At 40.3% G+C, this 17,937-nt stretch overlaps 1 protein-coding gene across 1 annotated transcript in view; it reads right to left on the reverse strand.

The window, feature by feature from the left end:
• Positions 1 to 16,620, reverse strand: part of LRP12 (LDL receptor related protein 12) — a 50,196-nt gene extending 33,576 nt beyond the window's left edge. Inside the window, exon 1 of the mRNA XM_059865172.1 lies at positions 16,439 to 16,620. Within this exon, the coding sequence (XP_059721155.1) occupies positions 16,439 to 16,517 (79 nt within the window). The 5' untranslated portion in view covers positions 16,518 to 16,620. The remainder of the gene's footprint in view (positions 1 to 16,438) is intronic.
• Positions 16,621 to 17,937: the final 1,317 nt, after the last annotated feature.

Raw genomic sequence — 17,937 nt, forward strand, 5'->3', positions numbered from 1 at the left:
CTAGAGTTGTCTAAACAATGCTGCTTATTAAATATCCTCAGGACTTCGGAAGAATAAGAGATGAACTTGCTGTAACTTGCTGGTCATAACATATTGCATTCCTCAAAACGTACTGTGAATCCCAACAAGTAAAAAAAAAAAAGACATTAATAGAAGATAGATGGCCTGCAAGACATGATTTTACCCAGATTAGTAGCTTCTTTAAATAAGAATCAGATCTTGAAATTGCTAAAGCACTCTTTATATTAACATGGGTGCACGAACTCGAATGGGTACACTCAGCACCCATGAAAGAATTCTGTGCATAGCAATCTTGATATTTTTAGATTCTTTTGTTCAAATAGACTTGATTCATCAAGCAAACATGATAAGGGAAATAGCCAATAAAATTTATGATTTAGTAAAAATTATTTTGTCTCCAGTGTTTTATGCAAGATCTATATTCTTGTTTGAGAAAACTCCACTACAGCTACGGCATTGATTCAAGTCATTGATTCCAAATAGGAAAGTCCTGAGAGCCTCATGGATAATTTTTAAAAAGTCTAGAAGCTGTCTATATGTATTAAAAAAATTTTAAAACCAATAGACAAATAGGTGCAATTCTCTCCCTCTCCTTGAAAAGATCTTTTCCTTTTTTCCTCCTTCCCTTCCATGCTTTTGCTATAAATCCTGTGATTCCTATCCTGCAAGAATAATGCTGGTGCTGTACCTCACACATGAGCATGAGTACACCTGTTTTATTTCAAACACCATGGAGTATCTTAGAAATAAATTTTCAAAATAAAGTTGTGATAAATTTGGAGTCTTCTTTACTCGGCTCATGATACAGTAACATCAGTGCATGCCTATTTTTCCTGTAACAGTACAAATAAGCTTTTCTCATTATTATAGCTTTCTCATTATTATAGCTTTATTGTGTCAGGAACTGTACAAACAAGAAAAACAGCTCTTGCTTCACTGAACTCATTGCTTTGTAAAAACTGGAAATCTCAGCCTACCACGTTCCAAAATATAATCAAATGTCAGTGCTTTACAGGAACCACAGCAGAGGTGGGGTTAAAGGAAGCACATATGATGACTTTGTGTTTCCCATGGACAGAACTACCCAGGTGGTGGGAAGCACAAAGGAAAGAACAACTAGGCTTGAGTAAGTCATGGTCATAAGTGATAAGGCTATCAGTACTAAAGAAACACAGAACAACAGGAGAGTAAAACCAAGAGAAACAGAACTGACATACAGCTATCCTGTGCTAACAACTATCTCTTCATTGTGCTTCACCTTCTTTCTCCCCCAAGTCACTGAAAGGCTTGTCCCTTCAATGAAATCCTGGACATTGATTGTCCTGGAGGTAGTAACAGAGACAAGAGAGATTATGTGAAAACACTTTTAATACAGTAATTGTAAGATAAGGACAGTTAATATTACCACCTTTATATGCACTGGAAACAAGTGCACTTCTGTCAGGCAGAATACTGTTTCTCTTATTGCACAGGACTGTAGGGTCCTACAGCCTCTTGCCATGGGGGTTCCCAGTAGTTAGAAAAGATAAACATGATCTTCTATTATCAGGGACTACAAATGTGAGTGTTGGATAGTACTATGACTCCACAATTGGAAAATCAAGAAAAATATAAACCTTTCTGTAGAGCTAGAAAACCATTTGAGTAGATAGTTCAGGCAGCTGCAGTTCAGTAGAGTACAGCACAACCTCAAGACAACTGTAGTATACCTAACGCTGATCGAAGAGAACACAACAAAGGCTGTTTCAAACCACCTAAGTATGTAATTTTCCACTATCAAACTACATTCCTGAGACTCACAAATTACCCCTGAAAAACTATAACTGTGTTAAAGTAGACACACAAGTAATTTGCCATATGGATTCTGGTTTTGGCTTTTTACATGGCAAGTATTTGTCACAGAACCTTAAGGATCACAATTACTCACAGATGCCATCATTTACAAATGAAGGCTTGTTTGTATGACCCTAAAGGCACTTTCTGTGAGAAAGTCTCACATTTTATGGGTCACAAAACCCCAAATTTTATTATATTACAGTAGCTCTAAGCCTTCAAGAATCTTTCATTCTTTTCTGTAACATGAAATTTGAACTACATCCAGATTTCCTTCTTTAACATGCACAGATATTCCCATCTGTCAACTACATCCATGTAGTCCTGGGCAGCAAAACCAAAATTTCCATCAAAGTGCTTTGCAAAGAATTGCAAACATCTATAAAAATCATGATACATGTTTATCTCAGGGTCAAATTAACTCAAATGTGGTGGTACATTGCACTCTGAACCATCATGTTTTAGATGTAATTTCACTGCAATTCAAAAGAGCAAAGAGGTTTTCAGAAGTTAGATAGCTGAAATAGGTGCATTTACAGAGGTGTGAATTGACCCACTCTCCCTTTTTCATTCAGTTACCAAATGAACAAAAAAGCCTTTGGAGATGAATGACAAAGAAAAAAGCTTCCCCCCTTTCACTGAAACACAGCCATACTTGGAACCATACCATCTCCCTCAGCTTCAACACAGCCAGCATGAAGCTGCCCATTTCTAATAGTGCTGTTCTTTCTCAGGCTTACCCACATGCCTATCCCACCAGCACAACTAGGAAAGGAGGTTCAAAGAAACTTGCCTACTGGAGATGAGCACTGGGAAAACCAAAGAGCACCACACTGCAGTGCTCTGAAAAACCTTACCAAACCACCAGTTCCCCAGGGAGGGAAAAGCAGGCAGCCACGAGTAAAACACACACACACACACACAGGCATTTACTCTAGGGCAGGCTTCCAACAACAAAGGCACAAATAGGAAGAGAGGTTAAAACGCAGTAAGAGGAATGAACACCTTGGAGAAGAGAATGCCATCTAACAGGTATTTCCAAAATCTTTATCAACACATACCCTTACATTCATATTTATAATTACCTTCCAGTACGCTACCCCTACACCTAGTACACCTCATCTCCTTGACACAAGCTCTTGTGATCTATGCTTTTCTTGATTAAAAGCATTCTCACTACTTGTTTACACAAGTCATTAACTGCCTAAGGGTATTTTAAAACAACTATTTCTTTCTGCAATCCAGCTTCCTAAAAAGAACTTATTAAAATATATAGGATGATATTAAAAAAAAAATTACTCTCTCTGTGGAAAACCCTGACAAGAATGACTCTAACACCAGATGACTGAAAGTCGATCTACATAGTAACTGCCTGCTCCTTTGTCCATCCAATTCACCTCATCCTCCAAGAGCCACTTCCGTTGTTTAATTTGAGCATATTCACTGTTACCCAACAATTTAACTATCAACTCAAGCCTCACTTCCTGTGGATCACTCAGTTGTGCACATCTGCACACTCCCCACAACTTCCAAATGCTTTGGACTATTTCTATGTTTGGCAAAAGAGTAACAGTCCCAAAAATCCCATTAATAAAAATTTAAACAAAAAAACCTTACATTTCTATATGTATTCCAACATAGAGGTTTCATTGTAGATTTGTAACTAAGTGTAACAGATTCCACGAAGAATACAGTAATCCATGATAATCTGCTTCCAAAAAAATGTATGTGGTCTGAAGAAGCTCTTTAAGCGGCAGCGGCAGATCATCACTAAACCTCTTAAAGCACCCTGCATCTACTCACTTAAACACAGCTGAACTATACAGTGGACTGCGTCCCTAACAGGCAGATGAGAGGAAATCAGTTGTTAGCAACAACTGTAAAATCAGACAAGGATAAGAGCTGGAGTTTTAAATAAAGTAGAACAGACACTGTTCTGAAAGTAACCTATTTCCACTTCCACAACAAAACTCAGCAACTGGGTATTTCCCAGAAGGATGCTGTTGGCATTTAAATAATTTAGGACAACTCTTCATTCTCTGTCTTCCCTCTAAGGGCCAGACTAATCTGCCTACACTGAGAATTGAGACTTCTCTGCAGAGGAGTTCAGATCATTAAGTCATTCTCCTGTTGCTTTGCATTCCTTTAATAAGCCTGTCTTTTCCCACACTGACTTAGCCTTAAATTACACCAAATCCAAATCAAGACTCCCAGTTCACTCACACAGAATCAGTATAGGATCAGAAATGTGGAGTAACAAACTCTATGCATGCACAACCATGAAACAGCTACTTATTTTCTGCGCTTCAGCTTCTACCTTGCTCAACATACTTTACAGGAATACTGTCAGTATTTGTCTATCTTAATAATTAAACTTTATTTAGATAGTAAGTGGCTTTCAGGAAATTATGCAAAGAATATATTTAAACAAAAATATTTAGTGAGGGTTTGCTACCAAGCACGTCACATCTTGGAGCACAAAAAATTCAGATGCAAGTGAAGTTTATAGCATGCTTTTGGAATAAGCCTATTTTTGAAAAGAGAGCCCAGTACCAGCAAGTCACCACTAAGTACATACATGCTCCTTTATAAAGAGAGATCATATGTGAAGTTGCAACTAGGGAAAGAAACAACAGCCATTCATTGGGACACTCAGATTCAACCTGTGTATGACTAAATTTAAAAAAAAAAAAGGTGGTTTTTTTTTTTTTTTTTTGAAGAAAGGGATGAAGAATGCTTTGGAAAAAGAGCTAAGTTAAAAATATATTACTTTCTTATGTTAATACTATTTACCAAACTTGACAGGCAGTTGTATTCTTTTGGATGTAGATTCTTTTCAATGCACATGAAAAGCACTGTTACACTTTTGCATTGATGAAAGCAGATTACATCCCTTAAAATGCCTTAGTGGTAACTTTGTCTAATGAATAATAATAGTAAGTCACAGTTTAAGGACATTGGCTTTGCAGTGTGTTGGCTCTTTGAGAAACAAATAGGGTACCTCTAGAAGGGGTTCAGTTCTGGGAAACAAGTATGAAGGAAACCTGGAATATTTCATTGTATCAAGTTTTCCATTCCTCATCTGTTATTGATGGTAGATACATATACAACTTTCTAAAATTAGGGAGAATTTTCAAGTTGATAGAGATTACAAAACTGAAGAGTAAGGCATATTTGTGATAAAGCAGATGTTGTGAAGACAGCACACCTGCAAATTCTTACACTGTTTACACTTCACTCTGATTGTTATCCACTTGACTATTTATTCCCTTTTCTTTCTGGATCATCTGCAGAACTACTCAGACGCTCAGCACCGACATTACACGGCGACTTTTAGATGGAATCTAAAGTTGCCATGTCAGTGTTAGGCACCAAGACAATGTGATTTCTCAAGACATCTGTGTACCCACTCGAAGTACTTGAGCTGGTTCAGTCCCCAGAAGGTAACTGGTTAGGCTTACTGTGGTTAAAGGCAGCCACACAGATGGCATTTCTGTTGGCCTTTGTCCTCACCACTGTATAGGTGTTGCAAATGAGTGGTTTGGGTTTTTTGAAATGATAGTGCCACAACAGGTGATACTTTATTCTGTGTCTGAAAGGTTCTAAGGCTCCAATAGCTGTGGCTTTCCTTTTTAGGACATGTAGCTGGAAGAGGAGGTTTCAATGCATTAATTCAGCTGTAAAATAAAGGGTAAAAAATTACTTTCATTTTACATACATTTCACTCTATTAAAAGCCAACCTGATAACAAAATTCAGCACTTGCTCCTACGGCCTTTTTAAAGGGAGGCACTGAATTTTAAAATAGCAAAAAATGTCACATAGCATGGTGACAAGTAAAGATCAATGTCAGACATAATGCCTACATGTTCAAATTCCTATTTATCTGCCTTTACATAATGAAGTATATTGCTAATTTAAGTACATATCATTCCTGTTTAAGAGCAGATTTCCAGATCTGGGAGAAAAGCACTCCCAGGACAATGGAGCTCCATAAAGTGCAAACCAAACTCTGATTACCTGTCTAAATAAATTTAAGTATCATCAAGACACTTCAAAAATACATCAAAGTACAATGTATTACAGGCATAAAGGAGTTGCTTAGTAAGAATCTAACATCATGATCCTTATGTTCAGAGCTGTAATTTATACACCACATTCAAACAAGTTTAAAGCTAAAGTTCAGACCTCCTTGCAATCACAGTAACTCATGTGCCTCAAAAAATTATTTGATGTGATCATTTTAGTTGAGCAAGACACATGCCTGAAACTGTTCATGTTCATTTCAAACTAGGTACTTTGAGCACTTCATCAGCTCTCAAATGCACAATATGGTCAGTAAGCAAGACTTCAGATTAAAAACTTAAATTCAGCTTTATTTGAGTGATAATTTCCAAAAGCTTTATTTTAATCATACATTCTGAAAGCTTCTACTTTTTTTTTTTTACATTTTATGCTGAATTGCTTCATGACCAATACTCTAAACTGCTATCTCAGACTTCAGATAGACCTCCTTTGTAAAGCTGCAAAATATGGATGGCTTCAGAAAACTGGTGAAAGGAAGTCAAACAGACCTATTCATTTAATTCTCACATACATATTCCTGGCTTCCATGCTTTTACTTAACATTTTAAGACTGATGTACAGTTGAATATTTCAAGATATTAATTCAAAAAAAAGTCATAACCAAGCACCAATAAAACCTTCTGTTCCGTAGGATCGAGGGATATCTCTCAACTCCCCAGCAATGACCTTAACATTACTTTCTGGGCAGATCTGACTTGAAGGATGTCATCACTGTGTAGGACAATTGCACTGCTGCTCCTACTTATCTGCACAGTTAGAAAACAGGATCGTTTCTTCCAGGAAAACTCCTCATGGACCCTAAAAGCACCTATATTGGGTTTACATGGCCAGGTTTTGGTAGCCGGGGGAGTTACGGGAGTTGGCTTTCTGCAAGAATCTGCTGGAAGCTTCCACTGTGTGCAGGAGAGCCAATGCCAGCCAGCTCCAAGACAGATGTTCTGCTGGCCAAGGCTGAGCCCACCAGAAACAGCGGTAAAGCCTCTGTGATAACTTATTCAAGAAGAAAAAAAAAAAGTAATTGTGCAGATGTAACTGCAGCCAGAGACGAGCAAAGTGAGTGGATGTGAAAAGAATAACTTTGAAGACACCAAGATCAGTGGAGAGGAAGAGGGGGTAGGTGCTTCAGGCACTGGAGCTGAGATTCCTCAGCAGATCATGGTGCAGCCAGCCCATGGTGAGGCAGCTGTGCCCCTGCAGCCCACGGAGGACCACAGGGATCCACCTGCACCTGTGGAGGAGATCCCCACTGCAGCAAGTGGATGTTGAGAGGAGTCTGTGGCATCATGGGAGGCCCATGCTGGAGCAGGCTCCAGGCAGGGATCTGCAACCCCATGGAGAGAGAAGCTCACACTGGAGAAGGTTTCTTGCTAGGACTTATGACCCTGTGGGAAATCCAGGCTGGAGCAGACTGTTCTTTAAGGACAGCACCCCGAGGAAGAATGGCCCATGATGCAGCAGTTCCCACTATTGCCCATGGAGAACTATCCCTCATGCAAGGAACCCTACACTGAAGCAGAAGAAGGACTCCTCTCCCTGAGCAGCAGCAGGGATGAAATGATCTAACCCCTATTCCCTGTCTCTCTGTACCACTGGTGGGGATGAGGTAGAGCTGAGAAAGAGGGAAGGGTGGGGGATGGTGTTTTAAGGTGTGTTTTTACTTCTCATTTTCCGGCTCCAATTTTGTTAAATTCAGTTAATATCTCTAACTTGAGTCTGTTTGGTCTATGACAGTATTTGGTGAGTGATCTCTCTCAAGGACCTTATCTCAACCCATTAACCCTTTGTTATACATTCTCTACCCTGCCCAGTTACAGAAGGGAATTAAAGAGTGGCTTTTGTGGATGCCTGCTATTCAGTCAGGATCAGCCCACTACAGTTCTACATACAAGCTTTGCAATTCCAGCTGACAGTGGGGAAAGTGGACTGCGCTCCTCACTACAGCAAGACAACAAAGGTATAGTTCTTTCCCTCAAGCCTTATTCATGTACAGTGTAAAGCCAAAAGGGCTCTGTACTACCCCACATTTCCACAACGGATGAGGAAAACTGGAAAGCTAGTATTGTAGATCTAAAAAGAGGTTAGTAACATTATCACTCAGCTGTGGTATATTGGATTGTCATTTGCATGAGACCTGTGATACCACTGAGGCTTTGTTACCGTGTGCATAGATGATAGACACAACAGATAATTTAAAATCTGGAATCGAAGTGAGACAAACTACATGACACCTAGGCAACAGGCACTGGAAACAACAGGGAGGTAGGTTATTAGTAAGTGGACTCTATAAACATGCAGCTCCCAGGCACATCCTGCAGTAAAGCTGCTGAAGTGCAGAAATGTCAAATGCCAGTATCAGCCAGAAAAGGGATCACAAAAAAGGAAGCTTAAAAATACTGACGAAAGCCATTCGATGAATTACAAAATGTTCAAAGATCTCTACTTGTTTATTCACTTGTTTGCTAAAGTACAGGTCAAATGGAGGAATCTAATGCTCTTGTAGTACCCCCCTGCCTGAGAATACTTGGATAGCCAGAGATCAAGACCTCAAGCTATTTCCAAGCTCATTCTGCATTCGAACCCTTTTTTTTTCCTTGCCCATAAGAGTAACCTCTTAGATTGAATAGATACTCACTCAGCCACCATAATACCCTCAAAATAAAAGGATGACTCCTTTCCTCCCCTCTATTTGCCCAACCTCTTAAAAAACAGCTGTTCTTGTAGACATCTTGGCCTCCTATTCCACTCTGAAGAACAATTCTGCCACCTTTAGCTGTGAATGTGCCTTAACAAGACGTCCCAATCTTTCCCTCCCTTGCCATCCCAGCTCTGTCTTCATGAATCTCTCCAGCCACAGACAACAGCTGAACTTTAGCCATGGAACTGACTGCTTGTTCAGTACCTTTAGATAGGAAACGTGACAAATGGGAGGTGCCCTGACAAGGGAAGCTATTTCTGCTAATTATACAATCACCCAAATCCATCCCCGTCAGTGCTTCCAGCTGCAAGTTGCTGTGATCAAGAGTCATGTGTCTGATGTCATTCATCTTCCTGACTAAAGGGTAGACATCTCTCTCAGGTAATTTTAACTGATGCTTAGACCATGGAAAGGACATATGTTCCTTCTCCATACTTTTAAAAAATTACAAATTGGAAAAAATTAAATATGCATTCTCTCAAGTCCAGTTACAAATATTTCAATGTGGTTTAAACACACATTTTGAGTTAAATACCTGTGCACTCTCCCTGTGCACTTCTCTAGAAGACAGCAAATGGAAAATGTAATTTTTTAGCAGGCTGAAGTAAATACAACAATATTACAAACAAAAAAAGCACCTTAATTAGGACTCTAAAATTAATTTCTGTTTGAAAATGACTCTATTGAACTCTATGTGCAGGAAATAAAGAAAGGGAAAGTTAAAGTCTCCACTTAAATCTATGTGATAAGAGAAGGACATATGTATGGATTTCTTTACTGTATGTGATGTATTCATTATCTCAGTCCCAGTTACTACAATATCCCTAATGGAAACTTTTATTTGAGCTACTCCATACAATTTCATAGAAGGCAAACACCCTACCAGAGTATACTAATTCACTGATTTATAATACCCTTTGTGAAGCATAGGAAAAAAGGTATTAAGCAAAGTCTTATGAAAATTCATATACAGCTAAAATCTAGAAGTCAGAGCATATGAATCTGTGCCTTCCCACTACAAGGCACTTGAAACAAGGTTTCATTTTTCTGGTCTAAACTGCTTGCCTTCAGTTACTGAAAAGTTCTTTCTAAAGGAGCAACTCCTTAAATAAGTATGATCATTAAATTTTTAAGATACATAATTGACTAGAACAATTTTTTTTTTAGCCACACTAAATATAAATAAAAAGAAAATATTATTTTTTCCACAAAATAACTATTCTCACAATCTTTCTGTACTTACAGAGGAACTTATCTCTATCTCCCAATACATGCATATGAAGCTGGAGTAATAAAACCAAGATACAAGACGCTCTAGCAGATAAATTTTTCCTTAACTTTTAAATACAAGCATTTCATTACAGACTTTTACCATGCACCAAAGTGTGCCCACACTGCTTGTTAGAGGATCACCCTACTGTTATATGGCTACAACTGACTTTGCATGTCTGCTCTGGTGACGCACAGCCAGTCCCAGGAGCTTCCACTTAGCAGAGGAAACATCTGCAAGGTTAAGCAAAGGGTAGTCATGATATATACACAATGAGATGGGTGAAACATGCAGTTCCCAACCCAATATATATAGTTCAAAGGTGTTTCTCTGACTTTCCAGCCACAGAGAAACACAACTAGTTCACTTTCATTGCTTTGCAGAATTTATGATTTACTAAGTGTGACCACATTGAGCTTTCTTGCACAACAAAAAAATCCGCAACCAAATAAATGTGTAAGTACTAAAACTCACAAGATGCACTTAAGTGAGAGACCACCCTGACTCAAGGTACTAAACCAAATGGTTTTGTGTGACTCCCTTCCCCCCTCCAAAATATGCTCTACTTGTAAACTTTCTTCATTTTGAGGAGGCTCTTGTTTTTGCTTGCTAACTTCCTGACAAGTTACAAAAAGTTGTTCCTCATGAAATAGTTGAGAAAGACATATAGAAATTCCCTCATAACCTAAAATTCAGTGTCAAATAGAATAGCAGGAAAAAAAAATCTAGTACATAGTTATTAAATATGCTAGCCTTGATAAGAAGACACCACTACCATGATTACAATGTAACAAAAGTTAACAGTACATCCAAATTTAAAGCAGCTGTTCAGAGAAACAAGTCCGAACCACAACTTAGATTAAGGCATTTTTGAAATGTTTGCACTGATCTGCCAATTATGCTGAATTCAGTAGTTTTAACTTAGATACAAGAATCAATAGTGTATATTTCAAAGCAATTGTAAAGCTTTGCATAATGAATCATCAGTGAAGTAACAACTGCAGCAAAAAATCAAGCGTAGGGAACAAAAAAAAAAAAACATAGAACACAAATACTTCACAATACTTCAGAGTATGCTATCATACAGCCTGCTATAAACCACTCTGAGCATGTATTTCTACTGAGGGGATAAACACAGGAACTCAAATCTACAACCAAATTTTTTAGTATCCAATTCACTGATAGTCAGTGTATTCTTAAAACCACGTAAACTATGAAGGCTCAATTTCGCCAACCAACAGACACCTCAAGTAATAATTGGTACTGCAAAAACACCACAGTTAGTAATTCTGCAATTCATACAAGCTAAAGACATCACAGGCTGTCAACAAATCACACTCCCTCAATTACTGCCTAGCTAGGTATCTCAGCTGTCCCAGTATTTTAACATAATCATTAACTATCTGGGACAGTATAAATGGAACACTAAAACTAGAAAATGCAGAGACATCTAAGAAAGCAAAACCACACTATTTACACAGTACAAACAGTACCCATGAATTTTTAAAAAACCTGTAAGGAAATTAATGACTTATACTTAATAAGCATGGAAATAATGTCTACACCTTGGGAAACTTGAGGAATCTGGTAAAAAGGTATAGGAATGTGTGAAGGAATGTACCTAATATACCACAGGCAAAAAGTTTAAAAATTTGAGATCTGCTAACAAACTACAAGACTGATAATAATTTTAAGTTTTAGCCAGACCAAAACAATAAATAATTAGTGCTTAGTTGAAAATAATACTGATACAATTTACATCTATTTGATATTAAAACAGCAGTGACTGAAGTAAAAGAATCAAACAGATTCACCTGCAGGGTCCTTCCAACACCAATGCAGTGGAGCCCTTCCTCTCCTAGCAATGACAGAACAGATGAAAAAGCCATCCTCATTACATGCTCTGCTCTGATGACAGGAATGGAGTCAGATGGCTTCTGTCATGATTCTGGTTACAAGTACACCTCTGCTCTTTCTCTGACTGGCAGTATTCTCATTTAGTGCATAATAACAACTACACCGACTAACTTATATTCAATTTTCAAACTTTTTGCTTTGAAACTGTTTAGGATATGGGATTTTTTCTTCTCCTCTTGAATGAAAGTTCCTTTAAATATTATTCAGATGACCTCACAGACATTGTGACTATAGATGCAATATTGGCTCTGAACAGTCAGTGTACATACTTGGACAAGCTGACATACGACTAACTTATTAGACAACATAAATTTCTACAGTCTTAAAATTAGGACATGTTCTCTTAAAGGACTACAAAACTGTTCTAATAAATTAAATGGAGTGGTTTCACCAATACTACGATTTACAGCTTAGCAAAATATATCTGTTCAGTATATCACAAAATATCACTAAAGACTGACATTCAAGAGTCTAAGATATAATAATTTATTAAGTCAAGCAATTCCTTTAGGACAGTCTGTTCTGGCTTTAAAGTTCAACTTCTTTAGAAAATTGAATAAACTGGCTGGCAGACTTTAGTTGCTTACATGATTCAGGCTGTTATTTCAAACAAGGTGAATGAACTCAAAAAAATATTTATTCTTCCTCATTCACACCATCCCAACAAACTGACACACAAGTAAAGTTTGGGTCCTGACAAGTGAACTTTTATGACAATTTTACTTGTCTTCCCTTAGAACCAAATAAAGAATGAGTTACATACACAGTATAGTTATCACTTCCAGCATCATCTGTAGCACAGAAACCTGGAATGGTCCTAATCCAGAATTAAATGTTTTAAAGCTTATATAAGTGTACAATGTTTTTCTTTAACAGGGTAAATTAATATCAGTAGCATTGTAGTCTCAGTAGTCTAACATAAAACACTGTTTCAATCACAATTTTGGGGAATAATCCTTTTATGATCTCCACTAATGTTTCTCAGTCATGAGCGCTTCCAAGGGTACCCACCAAACAAAAAACCAACCTAGAGATAAGGATAATTAAGACTGACCTCCTCTGCCACCATTTCTACCTTGGAACTCTTTTAGTGTTCCTGTCCTACTACTGTAAAAAAATTTTTTTTACACACATTTACATCTGGAAGTCAGAAGCAGGGAGACTCAACTACTGTACCACTGCACTGACTGCTACCAGCTGTACAAAACTTTATAGAAATTGCCCGAGTCTTATGCTCAGTGTGATGGAAATTCAAATTAATATATCTAGGTGACAAATATAGTTAAGAGTATATAAAGTTTGAATTTCCAGAAAGCTGAAGAAGCCAAATACCCATGTTTCCAGACTCCATTCCAAAGGAGGGCATTCTAAAGTTTCTGCACTATACCACCTCAGAGACTTTTCCTAACTCAGCCTCTGCTCTGAACACCAATCCCTCACAAATGAAAGTGCTCCATCACAGCACCAATCAGATATGAACCACCATCCTGTCAAGAGTTAAATAAATATCAAACAAAATGGTAACATTAGAAATTCAGTTCTCTAACATAAGCTCATGTTATAGCAAAAAAAGAAGTAAGATCAGCATCCCTGGAGGTACTTTAAACACACGTAGATGTGTCATTAAGGGACATAGTTTAATGATGGACTTTGCAGTGCTGGATTTGTGGTTGGACTCAATGATTCTGAAGGTCTTTTCTAACCTACATGATTCTATGATTCCAAGATTTACTTAATTTACAGCTGATCAATCACGGAACTTTGGCTTAAAAAATACTTCCCTCAAGAACAGAACTGATTTCTCAAACAACATTTTTTTCCCCTAAAATAATTACTTGCACAACATATGGTTCTGTTTTAAACTAAGATAACTGTTATGGCCTTTGAGATAAGCAGAAACGTCTTAATATTTGTCCCAGTAAAAGCCAGACCAGGATTATATAGAGACACAAAAAATCAATTACTTCTTGGATATAAGACTCTCAAGGCAACAGGAAGACTGGAAATATAAACCAAAAATATTATTGCCCAATGCCCTACCAAGCCATAATTCTAGTTAGTCAGTGCTATTCCAATATTTCACTCATCAGTATTCCTCCTTCTCAAATTTTTATAATTATAGTCATCATCAGAAAGAAGGTTTGAAAAATTCACCAACTACAGGGAAACAGAGAAACATTCTCTGGAGAGCTCAATGCCCACATAACAACCTTGGTGAATTTAGTATTTTAATTAGCAGAAAATTCTAGACATTTTAGCTGTGCAACTGCATAATGGAAAGCAACTGAAGTGATGCACCACTGCTTTTCCAAGCATGCATTTACCTTGGGTACTGCCTACTGCATTCAAAGCTTTAATATAATGATATCTGCAAGGCTCTGCTCAGCATCAACATTACAATCCAGAGCAATGCTGACAGCAGTCTTGATCAAATTCATGTCAATACTAAATCAGTTTAGTTTGGAAGAGCTAAACGCAGATGTACAGGAAGGTAAAATGCTTTAATAAGACATAGTTCCCAGTCTCACTTTTTTCTCCCAAAATAAATAAATGTGAGAAATCAAAGTGAAAGCTAGAGAAAGAGCTATGCTACACAGTAAATGCTTGCTTTTGTTTTGGATACTATAGCCTGGGGAAGATAAAGCTCCTTTCCTTTGAGCAGTGAAACTGGTCAGAGCTTCACACATTTTTAACAAAAACTGTTAAGAGAAACTAATTCCTCATAAGGATGAAGTGACACAGCATGCTGATCAAAATCAGAAGCGCCTTCTCCTTCCTGGCAGTGGCACTAATGAATGGTGATGTGTTTCTTACAAGGCAGAAGAAACTTATGAAGCCTTCTTAGCTGAACTTTCAAAAGTCTTGATTAAAGGTCTTTGAACAACGTTGCCCAGAAAGAATTTAATTTGTTTGGTTTTTCTCTAACCAAAGATTATGCTTGTGATGTAAGTTTTTGTAAGGGAAATGCTGACAGTAACACCTAAGATACAGTATCACAGTTCAAAACGTTTTACTTAGGTCAGGCTGGTGAGGAATATCACAATTATAATTTTGACTTTTAATTTCAGTTCTGTGAAATTATAATAAAACCAGCACACTGACTTTGTTAAAAAACCTTTTCACAGAAATTAATTTTTTTAAGTACATTAAGTATGCAAACAGAAGAACAGCTGAATATATCGAAACTTCAGATTTTTGCTACCACTTCCTGCTCCACCATTAGCTAACTCCCTTTCAGTTCTGTTTGTAGTTTACCTGTTGACATGAATTTTTTTTGCTTTACTTAATACTCATTTAAGACTGGTCAGTACCCCACTTTGTTCATGCAAATACACCGACTCAAAAATTAAACTTTACCAGTGTATCTGTTGGGTTACCAGTACTGGCATAGTTGTAGCTCCATTTGAAAAAGCCTTCTTTACTCTTCTCCTCGTGTAAATATGAAACAGGAAACGCTCCTACAAGTTTATGTAGTACATTTTTAGAGTTTGGACTGATTGTTACAGCACAGGCATGCGCTGGACAAAGCATTCTGCCAAGGCAAATCTGAAATATCTTGATGTTCCAAAGAGAAGTTTGCTTTTTTAACAGTGAAAGACATTAAAATTTCTTATGTTCAATTGTGCAAAGGCATCTACTTCAGAAACTGCTGAAGCAGGGCCCCTGTCGCTGTCCTCCTCAGGGCAAGGCACATGCCCAGCTCAGTGCCAAAGGCTGCTGCTCCTGCTTGAGGCCCACGGAGACAACCTATGCTCGACTTCATAAAACAAACACAACTCCCTGAGAAAACATGAGACGACTCTCTTTGTCAAGCACCTGTGGTTTTGATCTGTCATATGTTACTGGGCCACCTTTACACTGTAAAAACCAACCTGAGTACATTTACACAAATATTTTTCATTAGCAGTTCTGTTTTAAAGATGGGTTTATACCCAGGAGAGAAACCCTATTCGGATATGAAGTGCGAACAGGCTGAGCAGAAGCAAAGGTCCCTGGAAGGTCTTCCAGGCCTGTGCTGATGTGTCACAAACTCATCATCAGTGCCAGCCCTCGACTCCGCGGCCCGGAGGGGCCGCCCTGTCCCCGACACCAGGCCTAGTTCGTCCTGGCCGGACGTGGAACATCTCCCAAGCATCCATCCCTATTATCCACAGGCAGCGATTACTCGTGACTCAGAGGATTTGGGGCTGGCTTGTTTGTGCGGCCCCGCGCCAACTCCGGAGTTCCCGGCAACGCACATCTGCGGGAGAGCAAGCCCAGGGCAGCTGGGCCAAACCAAAAGCCCGGCCGCAGTTTTGAGGACTTCCCAGAGGAGATTTCCGTCCACCCCCACAAATAATAAATAAATAAATTAACAACACACAAAAAAACCCAAACAAAACAAACAAAAAACCTCGGAGCGAATTTTGGAGCAGTCGAGTTCGAAGGAGGAGACGAGGTTGGGGGCAGAGAAGGGAAGTACGGGGACACCAGCCGGCCGTACCGGCGGTCCTGAGAGGCTCCAGGGACCCTGCCGAGGCCGGCCGGGAGAAAGGCCGCTTTGTTCCCCCTCCCCCGAGGCCGCCTCCCGGCCCGCGAGCCGGAGGCGGACGGGCGGCGTCACTGCCCGGTACCTACCGCAGCAGGAGACGACGAGGAACAGGAGTTGCGCTGACCTCCAAGCCGGGGAGCCCTCTGCGCTCCCCCAAGGGGCCATAACACCCGCCCGCGGGGAGGCGGCGCGGAGCCGGAGCTGCCACCGCCGCGCCCCCGACACGGAGCCGGAGCTGCCGCCGCCGCAGCAGGGGCCGGCGGCGCCTCGCCCCCTCGCCCGCCGGAGCCGCCGCCTCGGGGAGCGCTAGCGGCCCGCACGCCTCGGCCGCCCGCCCGCCCGCCGAGCCATGAGCCGCCACCGCCGCCGGCCTCGGCCTCCCTCCCCGCGCGCCGCTTCCTCCTCCCGGCTGGGCTCCGCCGCGGCTGCGCAGTGCCGGCACGAGCGCATGGAGCCGCTCCCGGCAGCCGCGGGCCGGGCGGGCGCGCGGGGCGGAGCGGCGGCCCCCAGACGGCGGAGGCGGGCCCGAGCCGCCGCGCTCGGCGCAGCACCGCCCTGCCAGCTCCTCGGGCTCCTCCTTCGCCTCCTCCTCCCTCCCCTCCCACTCCGTCGGCGCCGCAGCCTCCGACTTTTAGCCCGCCCCGTCCCACCGAGGCCGCCGCCGCCACCCGTGGGGGCTGGGGCCGCATCCGGGGGAGGGAGAACGTGCTGGCGGCTGAGCAGCCCAGATCCCCGGCCCACACAGGACACCCCAGTGGGTGTTGGAGTGCCCTGGCTCTCCGCCCTGAGTAAAACTGCCTGAATCCAAGAGCAGTCTGTAAAGCACAGGGGTACTCTGGCAGCTGGCGGCTGCTGTGCTTCTGACCTCCAAATCTGCATTTCAGCAGTGAGACCGAAAAATTACCGTGGGAGCACAAAAAGCGCAATTGCTGTACATGCAAAATTATGGATCCCGCAGAAATTCCTTGTGACAATTCCTCTTCGATTACAGTTCCTGTTTTCCTGCTGCATAGTTACCTGTTGTCAAAAGCTAGCGGGATTCAAAGCACAATTTTGATACTTTGCTTTAATTTTGCCGTCTGTTGCAGACCATGAGAAGTGTTATTGACCCTGTTCCACTAGAACCATTTGTTTGGAATAACAAAGTATTGCCATTCCAGAGAACAGCAAAACTTATTTTGGTAAGGCTTTACAACTACACACTGAAAGCAGTCACGTTGAGTCAGACCAGAGTTCTTGCTCCAAAAATGGTTATTGCTATGGAGAGTATTCTATGCTATTTCTTCTCATTCATCTCATTTTTTTATAGAATCATAAAATAATTTTTGTTGGAAAACACCCTTAAAATCGTTGAGTCCAACTGTAAATATAGCATTGCCAAGTCCGCTACTAAACCATGTCCCCACATGCCACATCTACAAAGCTTTTAAATACCTCCATGAATGGAGAGTCAATTAAGCCTGTTAAAATGCTTGACAACCCTTTCTGTGAAGAAATATTTCCTAGTATCCAGTAACTTTTTCTGTCACAACTTGATGTCACTTCCCTTCGTTTATTGTTCTCTGATTTCTCCTGCATTTGTTTC

The sequence above is a fragment of the Haemorhous mexicanus genome, chromosome 1 (assembly GCF_027477595.1).
Source record: "Haemorhous mexicanus isolate bHaeMex1 chromosome 1, bHaeMex1.pri, whole genome shotgun sequence".
NCBI classification, from domain to species: Eukaryota; Metazoa; Chordata; class Aves; order Passeriformes; family Fringillidae; genus Haemorhous; species Haemorhous mexicanus.